Genomic DNA, 21279 nt, shown 5'->3' with positions numbered 1-21279 from the left:
ACTCACCATTTATTTCAGATACTGTTGTAAATGATCTTATTCCACAGTAACACACGCTTCACATCATTTAAACAAATTACTTCCTAGTAATTCTGCTTGGGTATGCACCGTACTGCAAGTGTTATGTCGGCCTTCAGTTCTTCTACATTACAGGGATTATTTTGGTACACTTTGCCATTCAGGGTTCCCCAAAGTAAGTTAGGTCAGCTGATCTAGGGGGGTCATACACCTGTACTAATTATCCGATCATAAATAACTGGACATAAAGTGTCTATACTGGGCTATGGCATTCTCCTGTTGAATATATCCATAATCCTTTTCTTCCTGTGTCAGTGCATAAAAAAATTGATGCAAAATTGTTCACAGATACACATCGAAAAAAAATAGGCCCATTTACCTGCCGCACACCATATTCCTATTTTAATTGGATGTTTTGCAACTTCCTGCAGGGGTTCTCAATACTCCACAATCTCACATTTTGAGAATTTACATTTTCACAAAGATCGAGCCATAGATGTAAACATTAGCTGTGGATCCACATTGTAAACACTTCCAGGAAACCACTTACAGAATGTTATTCTTGCGGCTAAATCTTGTCTGGTGAAGTTGCTTCACATACCTCATTTTATACAATTGAAATTTCGGCAGTCTGGTCGCTTTGATGGTTGATCCCATGGATATCTTTGTGTCTTGCCCTAAACGATTAAGGACTTACTTCTAACCACGCCCAAATAAGTTTATCATCAGTTAAAAAGTGTCTTTTCCACTTCCTCTGATCATCATCATCATCATCATCATCATCATCATCATCAGTTTTTCCCTTCCAGCGAGATGGATAGGGTGTTTGAAAACGAGAGTCTTCCAAAGTTGCCTATTCAAAAAGATATTGTTGTCCATGACAGATTCCCAATTCTATCCTCTTCTCTCCGGGTCTTCCCTCAGTTCCCTCCATCTTCTTCTTGGTCTTCCGGCTGGTCTTCTACCTGTTATTCTATTTTCCAAATAAGCACATGGTAAGCTTGTGCTATTCATTCAACATGTCCAAACCATTTAAGTCTAGATGACCTAAGTCTTTCCTCCATCGATTCATTTAGACCTAGGTTAGACTGGATCTCATCATTTTTCACATGATCAAGTTGTGTCTTTTGGAGGGCAGTTCTAAGAAATTTCATTTCACAGGCTTTAATCCTACTAAAATCCTTTGATGTTAGTGTGCAGGTTTCCTCTGAACATCACAAACTGAACCTGCTGTATGCCACTCTTTCATCAACTTCAAAATGGAAGAAACAGGATATTTATGACCATCTATACATATAAAATAAGAGTTTTGTCTGTACATTGCTCAGAATTTGAAAAGAACGGTATTTCTGTATCGGTCATGTTCACAGTAACAAGAAAATGCATTTTTTACTTTTCCGTAATTTCTGTCTGTCTGTATGTACATACACGCATCACGAGAAAACGGCTGAAGAGAATTTTATGAAAATCGGAATGTAAAGTCGGGTGATGAACCGCTACAATCTAGGCTATAAATAATTTTAATCACGCTGAGTGAAATGGTAGTTTAGGGGAAGGCCTGAAATTTAATTCTCAAATATTTATGTTATTAGTGGTCGTGTCTTAATGAAAATCGCTAGACAAAGATGGAAAATAAGTCGCTACAATATAGGCTATACACGTTGAGAAAAATGGTAGATTAGGGGAAGGCCTAAAATTTAATTGTCAAATATTTATTTCATTAGTGGTCGTATCTTCACGAAAATTGGTATGCAAAGTCGGGGAATAGGTCGCTATAATCTAGGCTATCAATAATATTATTCGCACAGAGTGAAATAGTAGTTTAGGGGAAGGCCTGAAATGTAATCTATATATAAAATAAGTGTTTTGCCTGTACATTGCTCAGAATTTGAAATGAATGGTATTTCTGTATCTGTCATGTCCACAATAACAAAGAAATGCATTTTTTACTTTTCCGTAATTTCTGTCTGTCTGTCTGCCTGTCTGTCTGTATGATTGTACACGCATCAATGAAAACGGCTGAAGAGAATTTAATGAAAATTGGTATGTAATGACGGGTGATGAACCACTACAAGCTCGGCTATAAATTATTTTATTCACGCTGAGTGAAATGGTAGTTTAGGGGAAGGCCTGAAATGTAATTCTCAAATAAGTTATTTATGTTATTCTTGGTCGTATCGGTAAATCTATATATATAAAGTAAGAGTTTTGTCTGTACATTACTCAGAATTTGAAAAGAATGGTATTTCTGTATCGGTCATGTCCACAGTAACAACGAAATGCAATTTTTACTTTTCCATAATTTATGTCTGTCTCTCTGTATGTATGTATGTATGTATGTATGTATGTATGTATGTATGTATGTATGTATGTACATGCATCACGATAAAACGGCTGAAGCGAATTTAATGAAAATCGGTATGTAATGTCGGGTGTTCAACCACTACAATCTAGGCTACAAATTATTTTATTCACGCTGAGTGAAATGGTAGTTTAGGAGAAGGTCTGAAATGTAATTCTCAAATAAGTTATTTATGTTATTAGTGGTCGTATCGATAAATACTACATAACTAACATAACTTTAGTCATGTCGTAAGTTAGTAGTAGTTATGTAAGAAGTTATTAAATTTCCGATCACTTATGTCTCATACACTGTTACCGTACCGCATATAATCGGAGATATTCATGAATTTGGATTTTAGTACTAAGTCCATATCAGCGCCGAATCACGAGAAAATAGGTAAACAGAATTTAGTGAAAATCGGTATGTAAAGTCTGAGAATAAGGAACTACAGTCTACGATATAAATAATTTTGTAAGGCACCCTAATATCACAGAGTCGAAAGAAAACTAATGTGAAGGCCTGCAATACAGAAAGCTCATAAACTTTATCAACAATAACACTACATTGACCACTGTTTGTTGTGATGTGCTTTTTGTCTTCTCTTTCCTCTCATCCCCGATAGATAGGATTACTGCAGCGTACCGAGGTTTTTTAAATTTGCTTGACGTCGCACCGACAAAGGTAGGTCTTATGGCGTCGATGGGATAGGAAATGAATAGTAGTGTGAAGGAAGTGGCCTTGGCTTTAAGGTACAGCCTGGTGTGACTGGTGTGAAAATGGGAAACCACAGAATACCATTTTTTTTGCTTAACGTCGCACCGACACAGATATGTCTTATGCGACGATGGGATAGGAAAGGTCTAGGAAGTGGAAGGAAGCGGCCGTGGCTTTAATTAAGGTACAGTCACGGCATTTGCCTGGTGTGAAAATGGGAAACCACGGAGAACCATCGTCAGGGCTGCCGAAAGTGGGGCTGGAACCCACCATCTCCCGAATACCATCTTCAGGGTTGCCGGCAGTGGTGTTCGAATCCACTATCTCCCGGATGCAATCTCACAGCTGCGCGCCCCTAACCATATGGCCAACTCGCTTGGTCGTACCGACTGTAACAGCCTGCCTGTATATTGGTGGGAAGTAGCTGGGGTATAAGATAACTTTCTTCTTTAGCATGCCATTCCTCTGGTTCATACATTTTCTGATATATCTGGTACATAACACACTGGTTTATCGTAGTATTCGAGCTATACAATCCCTACTCTGAGCCACTGATTGGAATGAGTAATGTGCATATTTAACGGAATAATGACAGAGGAGTGTTCATGGCAGTCTGCGACCTGGTTATTCCAGCTCTGGAACTTTGGACTCTTAGATCGGCACCGTAGTACTGTTCGTTGAAAGTGAGAAAGTGTGCGGTTTTTCATTTGATCGAGTATTTTATATCATAACACTGCTTTCAATCGCTACATTCCTACTGACGTTTTTGTAATGACCTATGTTGAATTCAGTTAGGAAAACCACCAAGTCAGTCTTTCTGAAAATCCCGTAGCGAAGCACGGGTACATCAGCTAGTCTACTATAGTTACCTATTCCACTAAATAAATTCGCACCGGGTGAGTTCGCCGTGCGGTTAGGGCCCGCGGCTGTGAGCTTGCATCCGGGAGATAATGGATTCGAATCCCACTGTCGGCAGCCCTGAAGGTGGTTTTCCGTGGTTTCCCCATTTTCACACCAGGCAAATGCTGTACCTTAATTAAGGCCACGGCTGCTTCCTTCCAACTCCTAGGCCTTTCCTATCCCATCGTCGCCATAAGACCTATCTGTGTCGGTACGACATAAAGCCACTCCCAGATGCATGCGCTTCTAACCACACGGCCAACTCGCCCAGTCCCTTCCATTTTGTCTCCCTCATTCCTTATATATGAATCTTTCTCCTTTCCATCAGGTCGACTATCTCTTCACACTTGTTGGTCAGTGTAATTATATTCAGGGTTTCTACTCTCAGTTTGGTTTCTTGGTAAGGTCTATTCTGGTTGTTATGTCCTGCATTTCTTATTCTTTTGTATTGAATAGGTTGAACCTCTTTATTTATTATTTCAATTTTAACTGTTATGTCCTTGATTGCTATATCTTCTTGCATTTTCAGGATAAGCATCAGCCTTCTTAGGGTCATCATTAGTGCCAGAAGTGAAGTCTTTTTCTGGTATGTTCAATCCGAGGCTTGTCCGTACATTGAAAGCAATCAAAACAATTAATTTTTTTACTGCCTCACTGGGCCTAACATAAAGAAGGATTTTCTTTCGGAGTTTACTCCCTTAGACTTTGAGGATCCCTCCTCATCCCACAAGGCAGTGGGTTCCACCTGTACTACCCCAGAGGATAGACTGCCTCTTCCGCCAGCTCTGTCGTACCGAATCATCCTCTCCGCCTTCGCTGCTGTTGAGGTCTTCACCCGTAACTCTGGGCACGGGTTACGTGATATACCCCACGGAACTGGGTCCCTGTCTGAACTCTGCCATCCTACCACTCCGGCCTACTGGAGTATAGGATACCCACCCCCGCAACGTGGATACACCAGGCAAGAATTACTCAAGTGGAGGATAGGGAAGGTGGCCATGTCTCTCTTAAGCCAGGTTAATGGTTTTATATGATGCTACAACCAAAGGCTGTAGAGGAAAAAGTATAGGAACTAAATTTATTTTAGTTACATATTTCCTTGTCACTGGCTACATTTGGATTAACTATGGAGATAGAAGACACTTCACTCCCCGTACCTCCACAACCTAATATAAAAACTGCAAGTTCTGCAACAAAACCATCGTCTAGTAAGTTTTAACCTGACAAGCAAGTCAGAGGAACGAAAAGTGGCTTCTGCAAGGGCCATGTGTCTATAATTGAGAAAATGGTAACACTAACTTGTACTGATCATCCTCAACAAACTTCTGCAGCTCCTCAATGTACCGTACTGAGCGCAGGTAGTTCTGGATGTGAGGCAGGTGGACCAGGTGGCTGTAGTCTGATTGCTGGTAGTTGGAGATGACGCGCAGGATGTTGTTCATCTTCAGCCGCCTTTGCTCAGATTCCAGACCACCGGAGTGGGGGTGTGCCATGTCTATGTACGTGAGGTCCGTGAGGAAAAGCCCTGGAGAGAAACAACACAATCATTTAAAAAATATATATATTTTACGCTCTCACTGGAGCACTTTGATCAATCCATATACATTTAAGTCTTAAGAGTATTAGCTACAAATTTGGCGTATGTTTCTTTTTCTGCTCCCAGAACTACTTCGTTCTTTCCAACCTGGCTGTCCTTTCATTGTCAGTTATGGTATACTGTTTGTGTGTAAGTGTAATTTAAGTCTCAAGTCTCTGTTTCTCAGGATCCTCGTCTCTTCTTGGTCTTCAATTTGCTGCACTGTCAAGCCTATCTCGTCCTGGACTTCTTTGAACCATTTATTCTTGGTTTTACTTTTCCAAAAGTAGTTGGAAAGAGGTTTCAGTACCCTAGTTTATGGTAGTCTTGATATGTGGCAGAAATATGTGACCCCCCTCCTCCGCATTGTGTTTATTATTGACTCAGTTTCCTAGTATACAACTTCATTAGGAAATAATCGCCATTGTCCATCCACTTGGTGTTTTTTGTTTATGATTGTTCTTTCTGTCTTCTGTAATTTATCTGTTGTTGATTTGGTGTTCAAATTGAATAGTGTTTCACTAGCATAGGTTGCTTCAGGTTTAATAACAGAGTTGTAGTGTTTGAATCTTGCATTTATTGAGAGAGATTTCTTCTTGTAGGTTGGCCAAGTGATACGTTGTGCTTGTTTCAATTTAGTACTTCTATTTTCTACCGATACTTTCTTGTTTAAGTTCCAAGTAATAATTTTCCCAAGATACTTGAATTTATTTACAATCTTAATTTGTCTGTTATTATTCAGTGTGACAGTTTGTGTTTCAATCTTGAACGATGGCATCATTTCCATCTTTTCAAAGGCGATTTGTAATCTGACTTTGGCTGCTATTTTTTTTAATTCTTCAATTTGGTGTTTAGCCTCTTCCATACTATTTGCGAGCAGCACAAGGCCATCTGCTAATGCCAGGCAAATGAGTTTGATATTTTCCAAGAGGTACAATTCGAACTAATTAGATCCTCTGTTTCATTAGTATTCTGTGCCCTGCATAGAATTTTAGGCATCACCAGGATTGTATAGTAAGTTCAACTTAATAATTTTGCAACTTCTGTATAGGCAATATAAAAATAGTTAAAAAAGATCAAGGATAAAAAATATTCTCTGAAATTAGTTTCAATAACCGGTGAGCCGCGGGCATACCTGCAATCGAGATCATCGCAACTGAATCACGACTCCATTGTGCCAGAGTGATCAATTTGTCTTGTAGAGACCATTACTCACCATAACTTCACGATTATATAGATCAGCCCGCCTGTTGGCCATGATCATTAAGGTGCTGAAGTCTAAACGGTCTGATACCGAGGTTAGCCAGTTCGAGTCCCGTTGGTCGAAAAAAATTTTCACCATCAGAATGTTGGCCGGCAGGGTAGGGGAGGTGGTGGTATATAATTTCTAATCACTAGATTGCGTGCGAAAAGCCTGGATTAAATTCCAAACCTCTCCGCAGTCCTCATATGGAGTGAGGGCATATGACTCTGTTGATGGGGATTCGTCTTTCGGATGGAGACGTTAAGCCTTGAGCAGACACCTTGGTGCTATTTGACAGGAGTAGGATATAGACTGGCACTGGGTTTCATCCTCTCCCTAATATCATATATCATGTTATTCATTTCATCTCATCAACTCCTCTGATGAGGTTGACGTCAGAAAGGGCATCCGGTCATAAAAACTAGCTACGACAGATTCATCTCACCTCATACCCGACCCCGTAGGGAAACGGGACAAAGGCTGGACAAACAACTTCACAATTATATAGATTACTTGAAAAGTTGAAAACTGTGCTAAGTTTACAAAATGTCTTTGGTCTGAATGGAACAGAAACTACCGTAAATGCATTCAAGAGGACAATGGGAAATGGAGTAAGCCCAAGAAGTCTCCAGGAATGCTGACATACATCCCAGCACTGCTACTGTACCCCTAGAGTCTGTAGAGTGCAAGTTGACTGAAGCCCATCATCCTCATCGTTTGCTGCATTACCATATACTCAGTAACAGATAACTCTATATTTGGCGTGTATTAAAAAAAATTACGCTATAAAAGTCTCCAAAACAGCCCATTTGTTTTTTACAAAAATGTATTCATAAAATGTTCAAACATACACTCACAACTCTGATGCAATAATGGACCTATGGCAGTATTGGCTGTCAGGGTGTGATGGAGGATGTGTGTGTGTGTGTGTGTGTGTGTGTGTGTGTGTGTGTGTGTGTGTGTGTGTGTGTGTGTGTGTGTGTGTGTGTGTGTGTGTGTGTGTGTGTGTGTGTGTGTGTGTGTGTGTGTGTGTGTGTGTGTGTGTGTGTGTGTGTGTGTGTGTGTGTGTGTGTGTGTGTGTGTGTGTGTGTGTGTGTGTGTGTGTGTGTGTGTGTGTGTGTGTGTGTGTGTGTGTGTGTGTGTGTGTGTGTGTGTGTGTGTGTGTGTGTGTGTGTGTGTGTGTGTGTGTGTGTGTGTGTGTGTGTGTGTGTGTGTGTGTGTGTGTGTGTGTGTGTGTGTGTGTGTGTGTGTGTGTGTGTGTGTGTGTGTGTGTGTGTGTGTGTGTGTGTGTGTGTGTGTGTGTGTGTGTGTGTGTGTGTGTGTGTGTGTGAAATTAGGAAAGACAGCCACGGCAGCAGGCCTTATCGCAAGCACACGTGGCACTTGATTATTGTGAATTGCAGCTTTCTGTGGCTATCTTTTCTGATATCGCACAGAATTTTTTGGTCACACACTGCTTGATTTTCACATCCATGCTTCATCACACCTTCATCACAACAATAATGTTGCAGGCAGACACCTGAATACAGTACCTGGAAATACTGCTTGTTTACACCCAGTGCTCTGACACAGTGGTTTGTTATGCATGCTATATAAAGTCCATGGATTTATCTTTACTGCCTTGTTCATTTTCTTGTAGTTCTTCACCCTATTGATTTTGCACTCGCAAATTCTTCTCTAAAATTCAACTTGTCCTGTTGGTAATGTGAGACTTATGCCTGCCATTTACTTGCTCCTCTGTCCTCTACTCTCTGCGCCACCTCGCCCTGGTGCAACTCTTGTTCTATTAGGTTAGCGAGCCACAGGGACTTCGACTTTCACACCATTCAAGACCCTTTGCTTCCTTCACTGAAACTTCATGATCTGATGCGTATTGACTTGCACTATGTTTATATGTACTGTGGGTTGAGCTTTATCTGACTACTCGTTGAAGGATCCAAACTCTTCCTTTCTTCCCTCCCAATACATTAATTAGAGGATAGCTGCCCAGTTATACTTTGTCAATAATCTGTTCCCAGAAGTTTCGTCCAATTAGTTTTACATTTTTTCTTTTTGATACGTGAAGCCATTTCCTTTCAATTTAGATTCTGTTAATTATAAATTGTCTGAAAAGGAAAACATATGTTAACAGAAGAAATAACTCAATTAAAATAGAATGGCATGATTTGTTCTTGAAACATCATCATCAGATTCTTTCAAATCACACTCAAATATATTTATAAATGTAGAAACATTTAAATCCTTAAGAACTTGACTGCCTAGAGCATTCTATGTTAGGGTGGAGAGCAGTGAGAACTTCATTAACATAAGTTCCAAAATTCTGCCATTTTGTTCTTTTTCTCCATTCTACATCATCCTGTCCAAGCACATTTCGTCTACTTGTTCCTACGTCGAGAAACATTTCCATCCACTGAATTTCTGTCCTATGTTACATTCTTGAACTAAATGCCTACCAGTCTGTCTTACCGCACCACACTCGCAATGTGGTGGAGGTCTTTTCCTCCACTTGTACAGGAGATCCCATGTACACCATGATTGGTCCAAATTCTATTTAATTTCGACCAGATCTTTCTAGGTTTAATGAACCCAGGCACCTTCCCAGTTATGCAGGGCATTTCTGTACTCTCTGGAGGGGCAAACAATTTCCAATCATGAGACCATCTCTCAGCCAGATTGAATTTGTTAGCTACAAGGTTCTCCGCTGTGCATATAGGTGGATGCCTTGAACGTAATCGTTTCACATGTAGAATGGCAACGTAACCATGAATAGGTAGTTGTTTGTTGGTCTGGATCTTCTGATATTCTCTAATCAGAATGTTGTATCGCTGCAAATGAGGTGGAGGGATGTGGCTGAGAATAGGGAGCCATTGTGTGGGAACTGACGTAATTGTTCCTGTAATCATGCGCATGGTGTTATTCAAATGAACATCGATTAATCTTACTTGAGGACTGTTTATCCATACCAGAACACAATACTCAGCAACAAAATAAACTAAACCTAATGCTGAGCAACTGAGAATAGTTGTACTGGCACCCCAAGTGGTACCACATAATTTCTGCAGGATGTTGTTTCTTCTCTTCATTTTGGTAGCAGTCATTTATAGATGTTTTTTGAATGTTGAATGACAGTGTTCTGCCCACTGTTACACCCAAATATTTGGGATGTCTGTTGTGGCAAAGGAGGGTGTTATTAAAGTAAACTACAAGTTCCCTTGTTGTCATTTTATTGCTGAGGTGGAAATAAGCAACTTCGGTCTTAGTTGTACTTGGTTTAAGTCTCCATCTTCAGAAGTAGTCTCCCAGAACAAAGAGACCATTTGTCACCATCTCTTCTGTTCTCTCAAAACATGGATCTCTAGCAGCAATTGTCAAATCATCAGCATATCCAAACTTCCTGGATTTTGTGGAGGGTAAATCTGATATATACAGGCTGAACAAGAGTGGGGCAAGCACTGATCCTTGAGGAAGTCCATTGTTTAATTTATTTGGCTTGCTGATTTCACTGCCAATGATGACCTGAAAATGTATATCATTCAACATGTTGCTTACAAGACAACCCAATGTCTTACAAGGGATGACCTGAAGTAGTTTGTAAGTAACACCCTCTCTCCAAACAATGTCATAAGGTGCCTCAAGGTCTATGAATGCCACAGATGTTTTTTGGCGATTCTGGAACCCTGCCTCAACATAGGTGGTTAATGAGAGTACTTGGTCCGTGCAATTCCGTTGTGGTCTGAATCCTGCTTGTTCTATGGGAATTACCTCAAGCACTTTTGAGGTGATTCTGTTCAGGATAAGTCTCTCAATTAACTTGTAGCATACACTTAACAGTGAAATAGGCCTATAGCTGTCTGGTCTGTCACTGGGTTTCCCAGGCTTCAATGTGGCAACGATCTTTGTTAATGTAAACAAACGAGGTAGCTTGCCAGTCTTAACAATATTAGTGGCTAGCTTGGATAGCCAAAGTCGAGCGTGTTTGCCACAATTTATCAAGAATTCAGGATGTATTCTGTCAAACCCTGGTGCCTTACCACTTTTGACATCTCTATCAAAGGGTAGGAAGGGTCCACCTATTCAATAACTATTAGCTTGTATATTGCCTTATAAAACTGGGACTAGTTTCAACCCCATATATATTGGGTCATCTTCAAATACACTCCAATTCGAAGATATAAGCACACATATAACCAATAATAATTTAAACACTGGTATGTCACAATTTACAGTCTTAAATTAAAACATTAATAAAGTCTGAACAACATATCCAAACTTGAAACTAAATGACACATCAAAACTGCTGTGGTTAATGCCCAACTATTTTGTCGCTCTTACAGCAGTCAAATGTTCTTGAGTTGATCTGGGAGTTGGTATCCTTATCTGTGTAGACGAGCAACTTTATTTATAAGTTATGTTTGTTCAGTAGTAATATGGGTAGTGACTTTTATGTAGCTTTAAGGGAAAACATTTGTAAGGTGAATAGGTTTTGGAGTGAATGTCTGAAAAGAAAATAATTTGAAGTAAATTATTAAGAGAAGAAGGGAGGTTAGAAGATCGAGATACCGTATAATCTCAAGTACCACCCGCACTGTTTTTTCATAAATATCGCTTCCAAAATTGAGTGTGGGTCTTACTTAAATTTTTGGGAAATTTATCTTTCCGAATGCGCATAAATCGGGCATCACCGCCAGCGCAGCTTGGCAACAATGTTCTCTCCATTCTCAGTACACGCTACTTCCGCGCTTGCTGTCGGTCTCACGCACGTTTTCGGAGTATCAACATGAATTCCACAAAGCATTTGTGATCTTTTACTGCGAGTGAGAAACTGAAAGTAGTTCAGGAAGCCGATATTATTGGAAATTGTACAGCCGGTAGGAAATACTGGGTCATGTATTCGCGATTGGAGAAAGAAGAAAAATGCTATTAACATGTAGTGGTGATCGTAGAGCGTTTCGTGGACTGAGTGTACAGTTTCCAGAAATTGAAAAAAAACTTTATAAATATGTGACAGAAATGTGACAGAAAGGCGGGAATTGGGATATGGTGTGTCAACCGAAATGTGTCAGCTAAAGGCATTAGAGATCGCAAAGGAACTTTCAACGGAAGGGTTTAAGGCAAGCCGAGGATGGGTTTGTAATTTTTATAAAAGAAATGGGTTGAGCGTACGAAGGCGTACCTCAATTTCACAGCGTCTTCCTGGTGCCTACGCTGAGAAGTTATTGTCGTTTCAGCGTCACATAATTCGGTTGCGGAAGGAAAATGCATATTTGCTTTCCCAAATTGGCAATGCAGATCAGACGCCAGTCTACTTTGAAATGCCAGTGGACAGGACTGTGAATGTTAAGGGTGCGGGAGATAGTGGGTTTGAACCCCACTCTCGGCAGCCCTGAAGATGGTTTTCTGTGGTTTCCCATTTTCACACCAGGCAAATGCTGGGGCTGTACCTAATTAAGTCCACGGCCAGTTCCTTCCCACTCCTAGCTTCTTCCTGTTCCATCATCGCCATAAGACCTGTCTCTGTCGGTGCGACATAAAGCAACTTGCAAAAAGTGTTACCATTAGAACAGGTGGTAATGAAAAACAACGGTGTACGGTAATGTTGTGTATTCTCGCCGACGGAACCAAATTGCCGCCGTACATTGTTCTCAAGCAAAAGATGCTTCCTAAAAATCTACCCGCTGGTGTTATTGTCAGATCTCAGAACTCCGGCTGGATGGAAGAGTGGGTAAAGTGTGTCTGGCAACGTCGCCCTGGTGCATTATTGGGACAAAAGAGCTTGCTTGATACCGCGGCCACACAACATACACTGTGAAGAAACATATCAAGGATGGGAAAACCGACCTAGCAATCATTCCGGGCACGATGACGTCTATGCTACAGCTGCTGGATGTCTGCGTGAACAGTCCATTTAAAGCAGCCTTGAGACAGCTCTATACAGAATGGATGGCGGGTGATAATCACACACTGAAGCCAACTGGTCGCATTCAGCACCCGGAAGTTCAGCTGCTGTGTTCGTGGATTTTGACGGAATGGAATCGTATCCCTGGAGCCCTCATACGGAAGAGCGTCAGGAAATGTAGCATTTCTAATGCTATGGATGGCAGCGATGACGACATTTTGTGGGAAGGTGATGGTGGTGAAAGTTCCGAAGTTGGTACTGATGATGACGATGAATGAACGCGTCGGATATTGTTCTGGTAATGTTTGTTTACTTTTATTTGTATTTTCTAATCATTTGATGTATGTTAGTACAGATTGTAAATAATTTTGACTTCACTTTAAAAAAAAAAAATTTTGTTCTTTCAAAATCAGGGTGCGGGTCTTATTCGGTGGCGGGTAGTATTCAAGATTATACGGTAAATATATATAGTTATGTGACACTCACCCCTAAGTTCTTCGTAAGTTGTGTGCACCTGGTACAGATACCAACCCCAGACTGATTGTTGAGAGGGAGCAGGAGTATAGCTTATGATGGCAATGGCTGGAGGAGGGATGTTTGAGGAGGGGCGTGTGGGGGGGTTTGGTAGGTAGGTTTGAACTGATTGGTGGACTTAACGTGTCTTTGTTCCGTTTATACTTTGTATATATAGGAATGATTATATCGAACAGAATATAAGATTTTTCATTTATTTCATTAATGTTATGGTTAGGGTTAAAGTACTGTTCTAAATGAATGTAACAGTTTTCCAATATGTCAAGCATGGTGCCCTTCTTATCCACTTTTAACCCTTTGGCACTCAGCCTGTATGCAGGGGTTTGCGCAAAGACACTCAAAGTAATTTCTGTGATTTTCCAAACCAAATTACAAAAATTCAACACGTAAACAGTTTATCACACATTAAAATAAAATAAATCACACTAATACAGGAAACTATGAGCATTTCAGAAATGAATATATCTAGAACGTATTGTTATTAGTAAAGCCCCCCCCAAAATATTAAATTTCGAAAATAAATTTAAAGAAATAAATTATGGTTTTCAACGACAGAAAAATCGGACATTATTGCATCTTCCTTCTTTACTTTTAGACGTGAAAGAAAGAACATTTCATTCTGAATAATTCGATATCAATATGATGTATGTGCTGCAATTCACTCATGAAGCATGGCACAAAGTTATTCACTGTACATGTAACGGTCATCGATATCAGGTCCTTGCGGTCGGTGAGCAGCTGTGACTGTGTCATTTCCCACATAACAGGAACCACTTTAGGCAAAAGAAGGTCATTATTACTATCTAAATCATCTGAAAATTCAAGGATATCGGCCTCATTCGGCCTTGAATATGGCCTAGCCATTACGATAAAAAGATGACGCAAGCACATGCAACAACAGAGTTATGAAAAGGAGTAAAATTATACTTCGCGAAGTACAGCGAACACACGATATACCAAAGAAACAAAATAAACTCTAAACTCATAGCAAGATCAAATTGTTGTATTCATAAGCCAACCAAAACATATCCACGCAATAACTTCCAATAACCAGAACATAAACATTCACCGTTAACAAATTTCATTTGCCGAAAATAAAAATATTTTGTAGCGCTGGTGGATATATCTGTTGACTAAAACGTAAATTCAACACTTTAAGGTAGTGTCACGATCAACTGTTACGATTTAACAGCCACACATACGACCAATATCCCTAAATAGGACAGAACCGATGTATCGGTGCCGTGCGCTTTCTCGCCATAACCTCTCAAGCCGATCGATCGGCGCGCTGAGTGTGAAAGGGTTAATATGCTTAGATCTTGGTCAATTGATGTAAAATTATGTTTTAAGTCTGTCATGTGTTGTGCCATGGCAGAGAAATTATTGTATCTTGAAGCATTGACATGTTCCATGGATCTTATTGAAAAATTATGTCCTGTTTGGCCTATATATGTACTTTCACAGCTATTCCATTGCAGTTTGTAGACGCCTGATTGAGAAAACTTATTACTTTGATTGATAGTATGCGTATTAAAGAAATTGGAAAAATCGTTATTATTTGTTTCAAATGCTATTTGTTGGTTATGTTTCTTCAAAATAGTAGTAATTTGGTATATGTTTATATTGCTGAACGTGAAGGCGGAACCAAGATGTCCCGAAGAAATGTATATATACATTATATTCAACCTATTATGAACCCATACTAACCTATGCAGTTGGTTCGTGGACTCCAACAAAACGAGAGGAGAGTAGAATACAGGGAGCGAAGATGAAATTCCTAAGAGGTATTCAGGGCAAGACGAGAAAGGATAGAATTAGAAATGAAGAGATAAGGAAATGGACAGAAATCTTGAAACTTCAAGACAGGATAGAAACAACAAAGCTAAAATGGTATGGGCATTTGATGAGAATGGTAGAAGAGCAAGTGCCAAAAAAAAGCTTTATCAGAGAAGTTAACAGGAAAGAGACCACAAGGAAGACCCTGAAAGAGGTGGACAGATTCGGTGTGGGCGTGCATGGAGAAGAGGGGAAGAAAACCAGAAGATGTACTTAAAAAAGGAGAAGAGTGGTGGAGAGACAGACAGCAATGAAGGTCCTCGATTCACAACCCGATCCAGGAAGCTGGAAACTGGAAATGAAGATGATGATGGAGGAATATGTTTTTTGTCTACTGATTCTCTGTTTAAAGTAGAAATTTGACATCTTTTAGTTGTGTTGATGATTTTATTGATAAATTGTGCATTATACCCATTTGATTTAGCTATTGATTGTATAATATTTAGTTCATTTTGAGGGTCTTTTTTGGATAAGAGGATGGTGAATGCCCTATTTACCACACAAAAGTATGCTGCTTTTTTATGGGATTGGGGTCCGACTTGTTGGCTGAACGGTCAGCGTACTGGCCTTCGGTTCAGAGGATCCCGGGTTCGATTCCTGGCCGGGTCGGGAATTTTAACCTTAATTGGTTAATCCCATTGGCCCGGGGGCTGGGTGTATGTGTTGTCCTCATCATCATTTCATCCTCATCATGACGCGCAGGTCGCCTATAGGCGTCAAATAGAAAGACCTGCACCCGGCGAGCCGAACCCGTCCTGGGATATCCCGGCACTAAAAGCCATACGACATGTCATGGGATTGGGGATGGAGAGAATCATTTTGGATTGTACTAACTGTTTGAGTTGGTTTTCTAAAGATACAATAAGATAGCCGGTTGGGATGTCTAGTAATATTTAAATCTAAACAATTTAGATTCTGTTTGGATTCAGATTTCAGTGTAAAACTGATATGCGGATCTAGAGCATTTAAACTGGATAGGGTACTGGCTGCAATTCCAAGGTCTTGATTTAATATAGCCAGAACATCATCCACATAGCGAGCCCAGTAGCAGATATTATTGAATACAGGTTTGTTTCAGATATTTGTGTATTCTAAATTATCTAAGTAAATTTCTGAAAATATCCCTGAGGTTGGCGATCCCATGGCTAAACCATTCTGTTGGTAAATGACATTATTAAAACTGAAGTAGTTGTTATTTAGAACCAATTTCAGAATGGACATAAATTCCTTGTATGGACAATTGATTATACTTTAATAAATTATTGTACATATATTATATCTTTGGTTTCCTTTTTTTTTTTTAATATTGAAAGAGTGGATTGTGTGGTTAGGTGGAACTTCAAAATTTTTACGATTTTTGACTAATTCTATTGTGTTTTTAATGGATTTCTTGGTTAGAAACCTGTAATTTTTCTTTAAAAACTGATGTATGTACTGTGAGATTTTATATAAAGGACTCTGTCTATAATTAATGATAGATCTCATAAGGACGTCAGTTTTGTGGATCTTTGTGTTCTAGCTTTAGGGAGACCTGGGTTCATATTGATTAATTCAGTGGTTTCTTTGTCATTTAAGAGGAAAGTTAGAGCTTTAAGCAACTGTTTTTTGAATTCTAGTTGTAGGATCTTTTTTGATAATGGTGAAAGTTTTGTTGGAAAAAAGTTGTGTGTTTTATTAATGTATTCCTCTTTATTCATGACGATGGTTACGTTACCTTTGTCGGCTTTCGTTACAATTAATTTTCTTTTTAAGAGGCGGCCGGAGTCAGCTCTAGATTCACCTTTTATTTCGAAATATCGCCACTAGTCTCGTTGCTGTCAACAGCTAACTCCACTGATAGTTACATCGCTGGTGCATAGATGTCAGTGAGAAAAGCCAAGGCCAAGCGAGCTATTCCCTTCTCACCCTCCAGCGTCACATAGTGTGTCACCAGGAAGTTGTGATGCAGTACTTGCACGGAGCTGATGGTGTTGACATTTGTACGGAATGCGAAACATTCCAGGAAATTATTGAGCATGGGTTAGTGCTGAGCAAAACTGGCAACCGTCAACAGTCAAAATAACGTACTGTTTCCGACAAAAATAAATGAAATGGCGTATGGCTTTTAGTGCCGGGAGTGTCCGAAGACAAGTTCGGCTCGCCAGATGCAGGTCTTTTGAGTTAACTCCCGTAGGCGACCTGCGCGCCGTGATGAGGATGAAATGACGATGGAGACGACACATACATTCATCCCCCATGCCAGAGAAATTAACCAATTATGGTTAAAATTCCCGACCCTCCCGGGAATTGAACCCGGGACCCCTGTGACCAAAGGCCAGCATGCCGGACACTGTTTCCGATGTTGAAATGAAGTAATGCATCAACCCCGTCCCCGCCTCATGTCTTTCCCTGTACCGGCCAGTCAGTGATACATAATATAATTCTATCCAATGAAAATACAAACTGATATAAAAGAAGTGAATTCATTTACGCATTTTTTAGTCACACAATGATACTTTGGACATATGATAAAGATTGTAACGCGACCAAGAATGGAATTTTCCAATAACCCTGAGTAAAAAAAAGCCTTACAAATTTATAACAGTTTTTATCCTTGGAAACAAACAGTTCTGAAATATATAAACAGTGTATAAAACTCTCACTCTCGGTGACGTCAGGCGCTTTAGCCAATAGCAGCGCTGCTCTCCGGAACGACCTATCTTTTTTTTTGCTTTACGTCGCACCGACACAGATAGGTCTTATGGCGACGATGGGATAGGGAAGGGCTAGGAGTGGGAAGGAAGCGGCCGTGGCCTTAACTAAGGTACAGCCCCAGCATTTGCCTGGTGTGAAAATGGGAAACCACGGAAAACCATTTTCAGGGCTGCCGACAGTGGGGTTCGAACCTACTATCTCCCGAATACTGGATACTGGCCGCATTTAAGCGACTGCAGCTATCGAGCTCGGGTCATCTCCTTTCAGAAGATCGGCTACCATCATAGAGATTCTTGCTTTGGATGTTGCTCAGTAGTGGAACAGTTGAACCAAGTTTTCAAATTATCAACCCAAGGAATGCGCCTTTTTCCTGGTCTTCTTTTGCCTTGTATCTTCCCTTGAATAACCAGCTGCAGTAGACGATATTCTCTTCTCTCATCTATCCTATCCGACCACATTTGGTCAACTCTTGTTCTTTTCCTACCCCGACGGTATTACGTAAGGAGGACTATGGAGTCTTTCATTTTCACGCCCTTCGTGGCCCTTGTCTCTCCTTGGCCGATAACTTCATTTTTCGAAGAGTCGGATCCCTTCCATTTTTTCCTCTCTGATTAGAGTTCTATAGAGGATGGTTGCCTACTTGTACTTCCTTTTAAAACAATAATCACCACCACCACCACCACCGCACTGTAACTGAAAAAATGGTTATATTCTTGTAACTGTTTCATTCAACAACGATTGTGTTCCCGAAACGGTTGCATTCTATCTGTCCCAGCTGTAATGGGAATTACAAACAGTGACACATGCACGGAGCCTCAAGAAGGGTTGTAATGCAGAAACAGGGGAGGTCCGCCTCCAAGCCTTGTATCGAGAGCAAGGGAAGCAGTGCAGCGGTGAGTTACCGTGGACACTAGTAACAAACGTATATTTAAACCCATATCCAGAGGCGATTCTAGCCCTGGCGGGGTGGGGCCTCAGTTTTAGTGAAATAATTATTTTAAAATTCCTTGATTAATAAAGAAATTGATAATTTACAGATATAATGTATTTGAAATAAACATGTTAATGGTTGTGCTAATATTGCTCATTGTATTTTCATAAACATGGTTACTTTTCTTTTGAATTCTGTTACCAAGACACTCAATTCCAAACAGCCGCCCTTCCCCCCCCCCCCACCCCCCACCACAGTTTTAAGTATCTAGAACCGCCACTGCCCATATTGTAATAGGCTACAACTGAAAGAGGAACAACATATATTTATAGCAATTAATTCCATTTTTATTCTTATTCTATTAAACCTTAAAATAGTTTTATAAATGTATACACACAGAGATAATACAGAAATATTAGTAAGCAACTACTATTCAGTATGCGGATTTTCAACCATTGCTGCATCTCTTTCTGTAACGTTACGCCATTTAGCCATTCTTTTAGTGAGATATGTTGTAGTTTATTCGAAATGATGATTCACCTCCGACCTACAATTACCAATAAAAATAAGTTAATTGTCTTAGTTTTAATAGTAAGCATCATTGCGTCACTAATATAACAAAGAAAATTCAATAAAGTCGGATAACACCTACCTCAGATAAGTTCATTCGCAATTTCATGGTTTTCTTCACTAACATATTTGTCATATATTCGACGTGTTTTAAAGAATAAGGTCTATGAATGTTAATTTTTTTTGTTAGTGGATTTACGTCGCACCGACGCAGATAGGTCTTATGGCGATGATGGGATAGGAAAGGCCTAGGAGTTGGAAGCGGCCTTAATTAAGGTACAGCCCCAGCATTTGCCTGCTGTGAAAATGGGAAACCACGGAAAATCATCTTCAGGGCTGCCGACAGTGGATTAAAAATTCCACTAATCATAGTACCACGGTATAATAGAACACGACAGAATATAACGTGCTACTGAAAGGTCGTAGGAGCTGCCTGACCGAGGCGGTAAAGGCGTGCTCGGTTCGCCCGGAAGGATGTGGGTTCGAATCCCCGTCAGGAAGTCGTAAAATTTAAGAAACAAGATTTCCACTTCCGGAGGTGTATATGGCCCTGAGGTTCACTCAGCCTACACCAAAAATGAGTACCAGGTTAATTCCTGGGGGCAAAGGCAGCCGGGCGTAGAGCTAACCACTCTGCCCCATCACGTGCTGAGGTTAACAATGGTGGAAGCCTCTACCTTCCACTCCTACAAGGGCCTTCATGGCCTGTACGGAGGTGACTTTACTTTCTATTGAATGGTCATAACACAACTAGCAAGTAACAAAGTATTGTCAGCGTGTCCACTGCCGCATGTTATGAAGCAAGAGTGAGGAAGCGACTGATAGCAGCTCACTCACCACATCCCTGCATGGGTAAGAGCTAATCTGTTATCATACCTCTTCAAGGACAAGACTTTGTGACACTGCGGCATCTGACGGAAACTGGCTGAACTACCAGCACTAGAATTCGGCCAACACTCATGTCAATAAGCAGAGCTTTATTAAAATCACGATTAAATATATAAATAATCAATAATTTTAAAGTATGTTGAAGTAGCCCCTTAGAGAAAAATATAAACTTCCCTACGGTATAGTTTGCTTCTAATTTGAACACCATCTTGACTTAAAACAAGTTTAGGAAAACCGCGCTTCAGAGCTCAATTTTATATGGAGATTCGTTATTTTAACTACCATTTTATAACTATATTGCATTTCTTTTTGAAATGCTTTTACACTAATGAAACGTGTATCACAGACTACCGTGCACTATAAAAACAAAATAATTTTACCTTGTTCCGTTTCCTTATAAAAACTCTTACAAATTTTTGACCCATGTTACAACAGCTACTGAGCTCGTGGCCGGTCGTTCCAGCTCTGGCCACCTGTTAAGCTTCAAAACTGAATTAATGGTGTTGGCTGATTTGTCTGAGAATTGGTATTACGTAGTTTAATAATATTACTGTATTTAACTTCTTCCTAACTTCGAAACTAACCTCATCTTGTTGATCACTAGGAAGTTTCGTAACTGCTAATTCTGATTCTGTTACTGTTGTAATGACGTTGTTTGGCCAGTTGTGTTCTGGGTTCCTACTCAACATTTTGGATTCTTCTTTATTCAGTGTTACGTCAGTTAATGATAGGTGGGTGGAAATTATGTATTGTGTCTGTGTTCGAATGTTGTACTTTGACACTACGTTTTTGATTTAAATTATTACTTAAATTATTAAATTATTATTGGTTATATGTGTGCTTATGTCTTTGAATTGGAGCGTAGCTGAAGATGACCCGATATATATGGGGTTGAAACCAGTCCCAGTTTTATAAGACAATATACAAGCTAATGGTATTGAATAGGTGGACCCTTCCTACCCTTTGATAGTGATCAATTGTCAATACGGACCATAATGAAATTCATAACTTATGACTTTTGAGAGCTGTGTCAATGTCCTTGGTGGTGAAGGGTGTAGTATATTCTTAACCAGGATTACCTGTGGCTTTTAGGTTGGTATATCTTGTGTGTTTTCTGTCTCTAGCTGTTTGAGAC

The 21279-nt window shown here is 40.0% G+C and overlaps 1 protein-coding gene across 3 annotated transcripts in view; it reads right to left on the bottom strand.

Moving 5' to 3' along the window:
- The window catches only part of RalGPS (Ral GEF with PH domain and SH3 binding motif), a 605207-nt gene that overhangs the window by 58277 nt on the left and 525651 nt on the right, over positions 1-21279 (bottom strand). For all 3 annotated transcript variants that reach the window (XM_067146666.2, XM_068227553.1, XM_067146665.2), the window contains one exon: positions 5276-5501. In XM_067146666.2, the coding sequence (XP_067002767.1) occupies positions 5276-5501 (226 nt within the window). The remainder of the gene's footprint in view (positions 1-5275; positions 5502-21279) is intronic.

The sequence above is a fragment of the Anabrus simplex genome, chromosome 1 (genome assembly GCF_040414725.1).
Source record: "Anabrus simplex isolate iqAnaSimp1 chromosome 1, ASM4041472v1, whole genome shotgun sequence".
Classification (NCBI taxonomy): domain Eukaryota; kingdom Metazoa; phylum Arthropoda; class Insecta; order Orthoptera; family Tettigoniidae; genus Anabrus; species Anabrus simplex.
The sequence above is the reverse complement of the archived record's forward strand: the minus strand, read 5'-3'. Positions and strand labels throughout refer to the sequence as shown.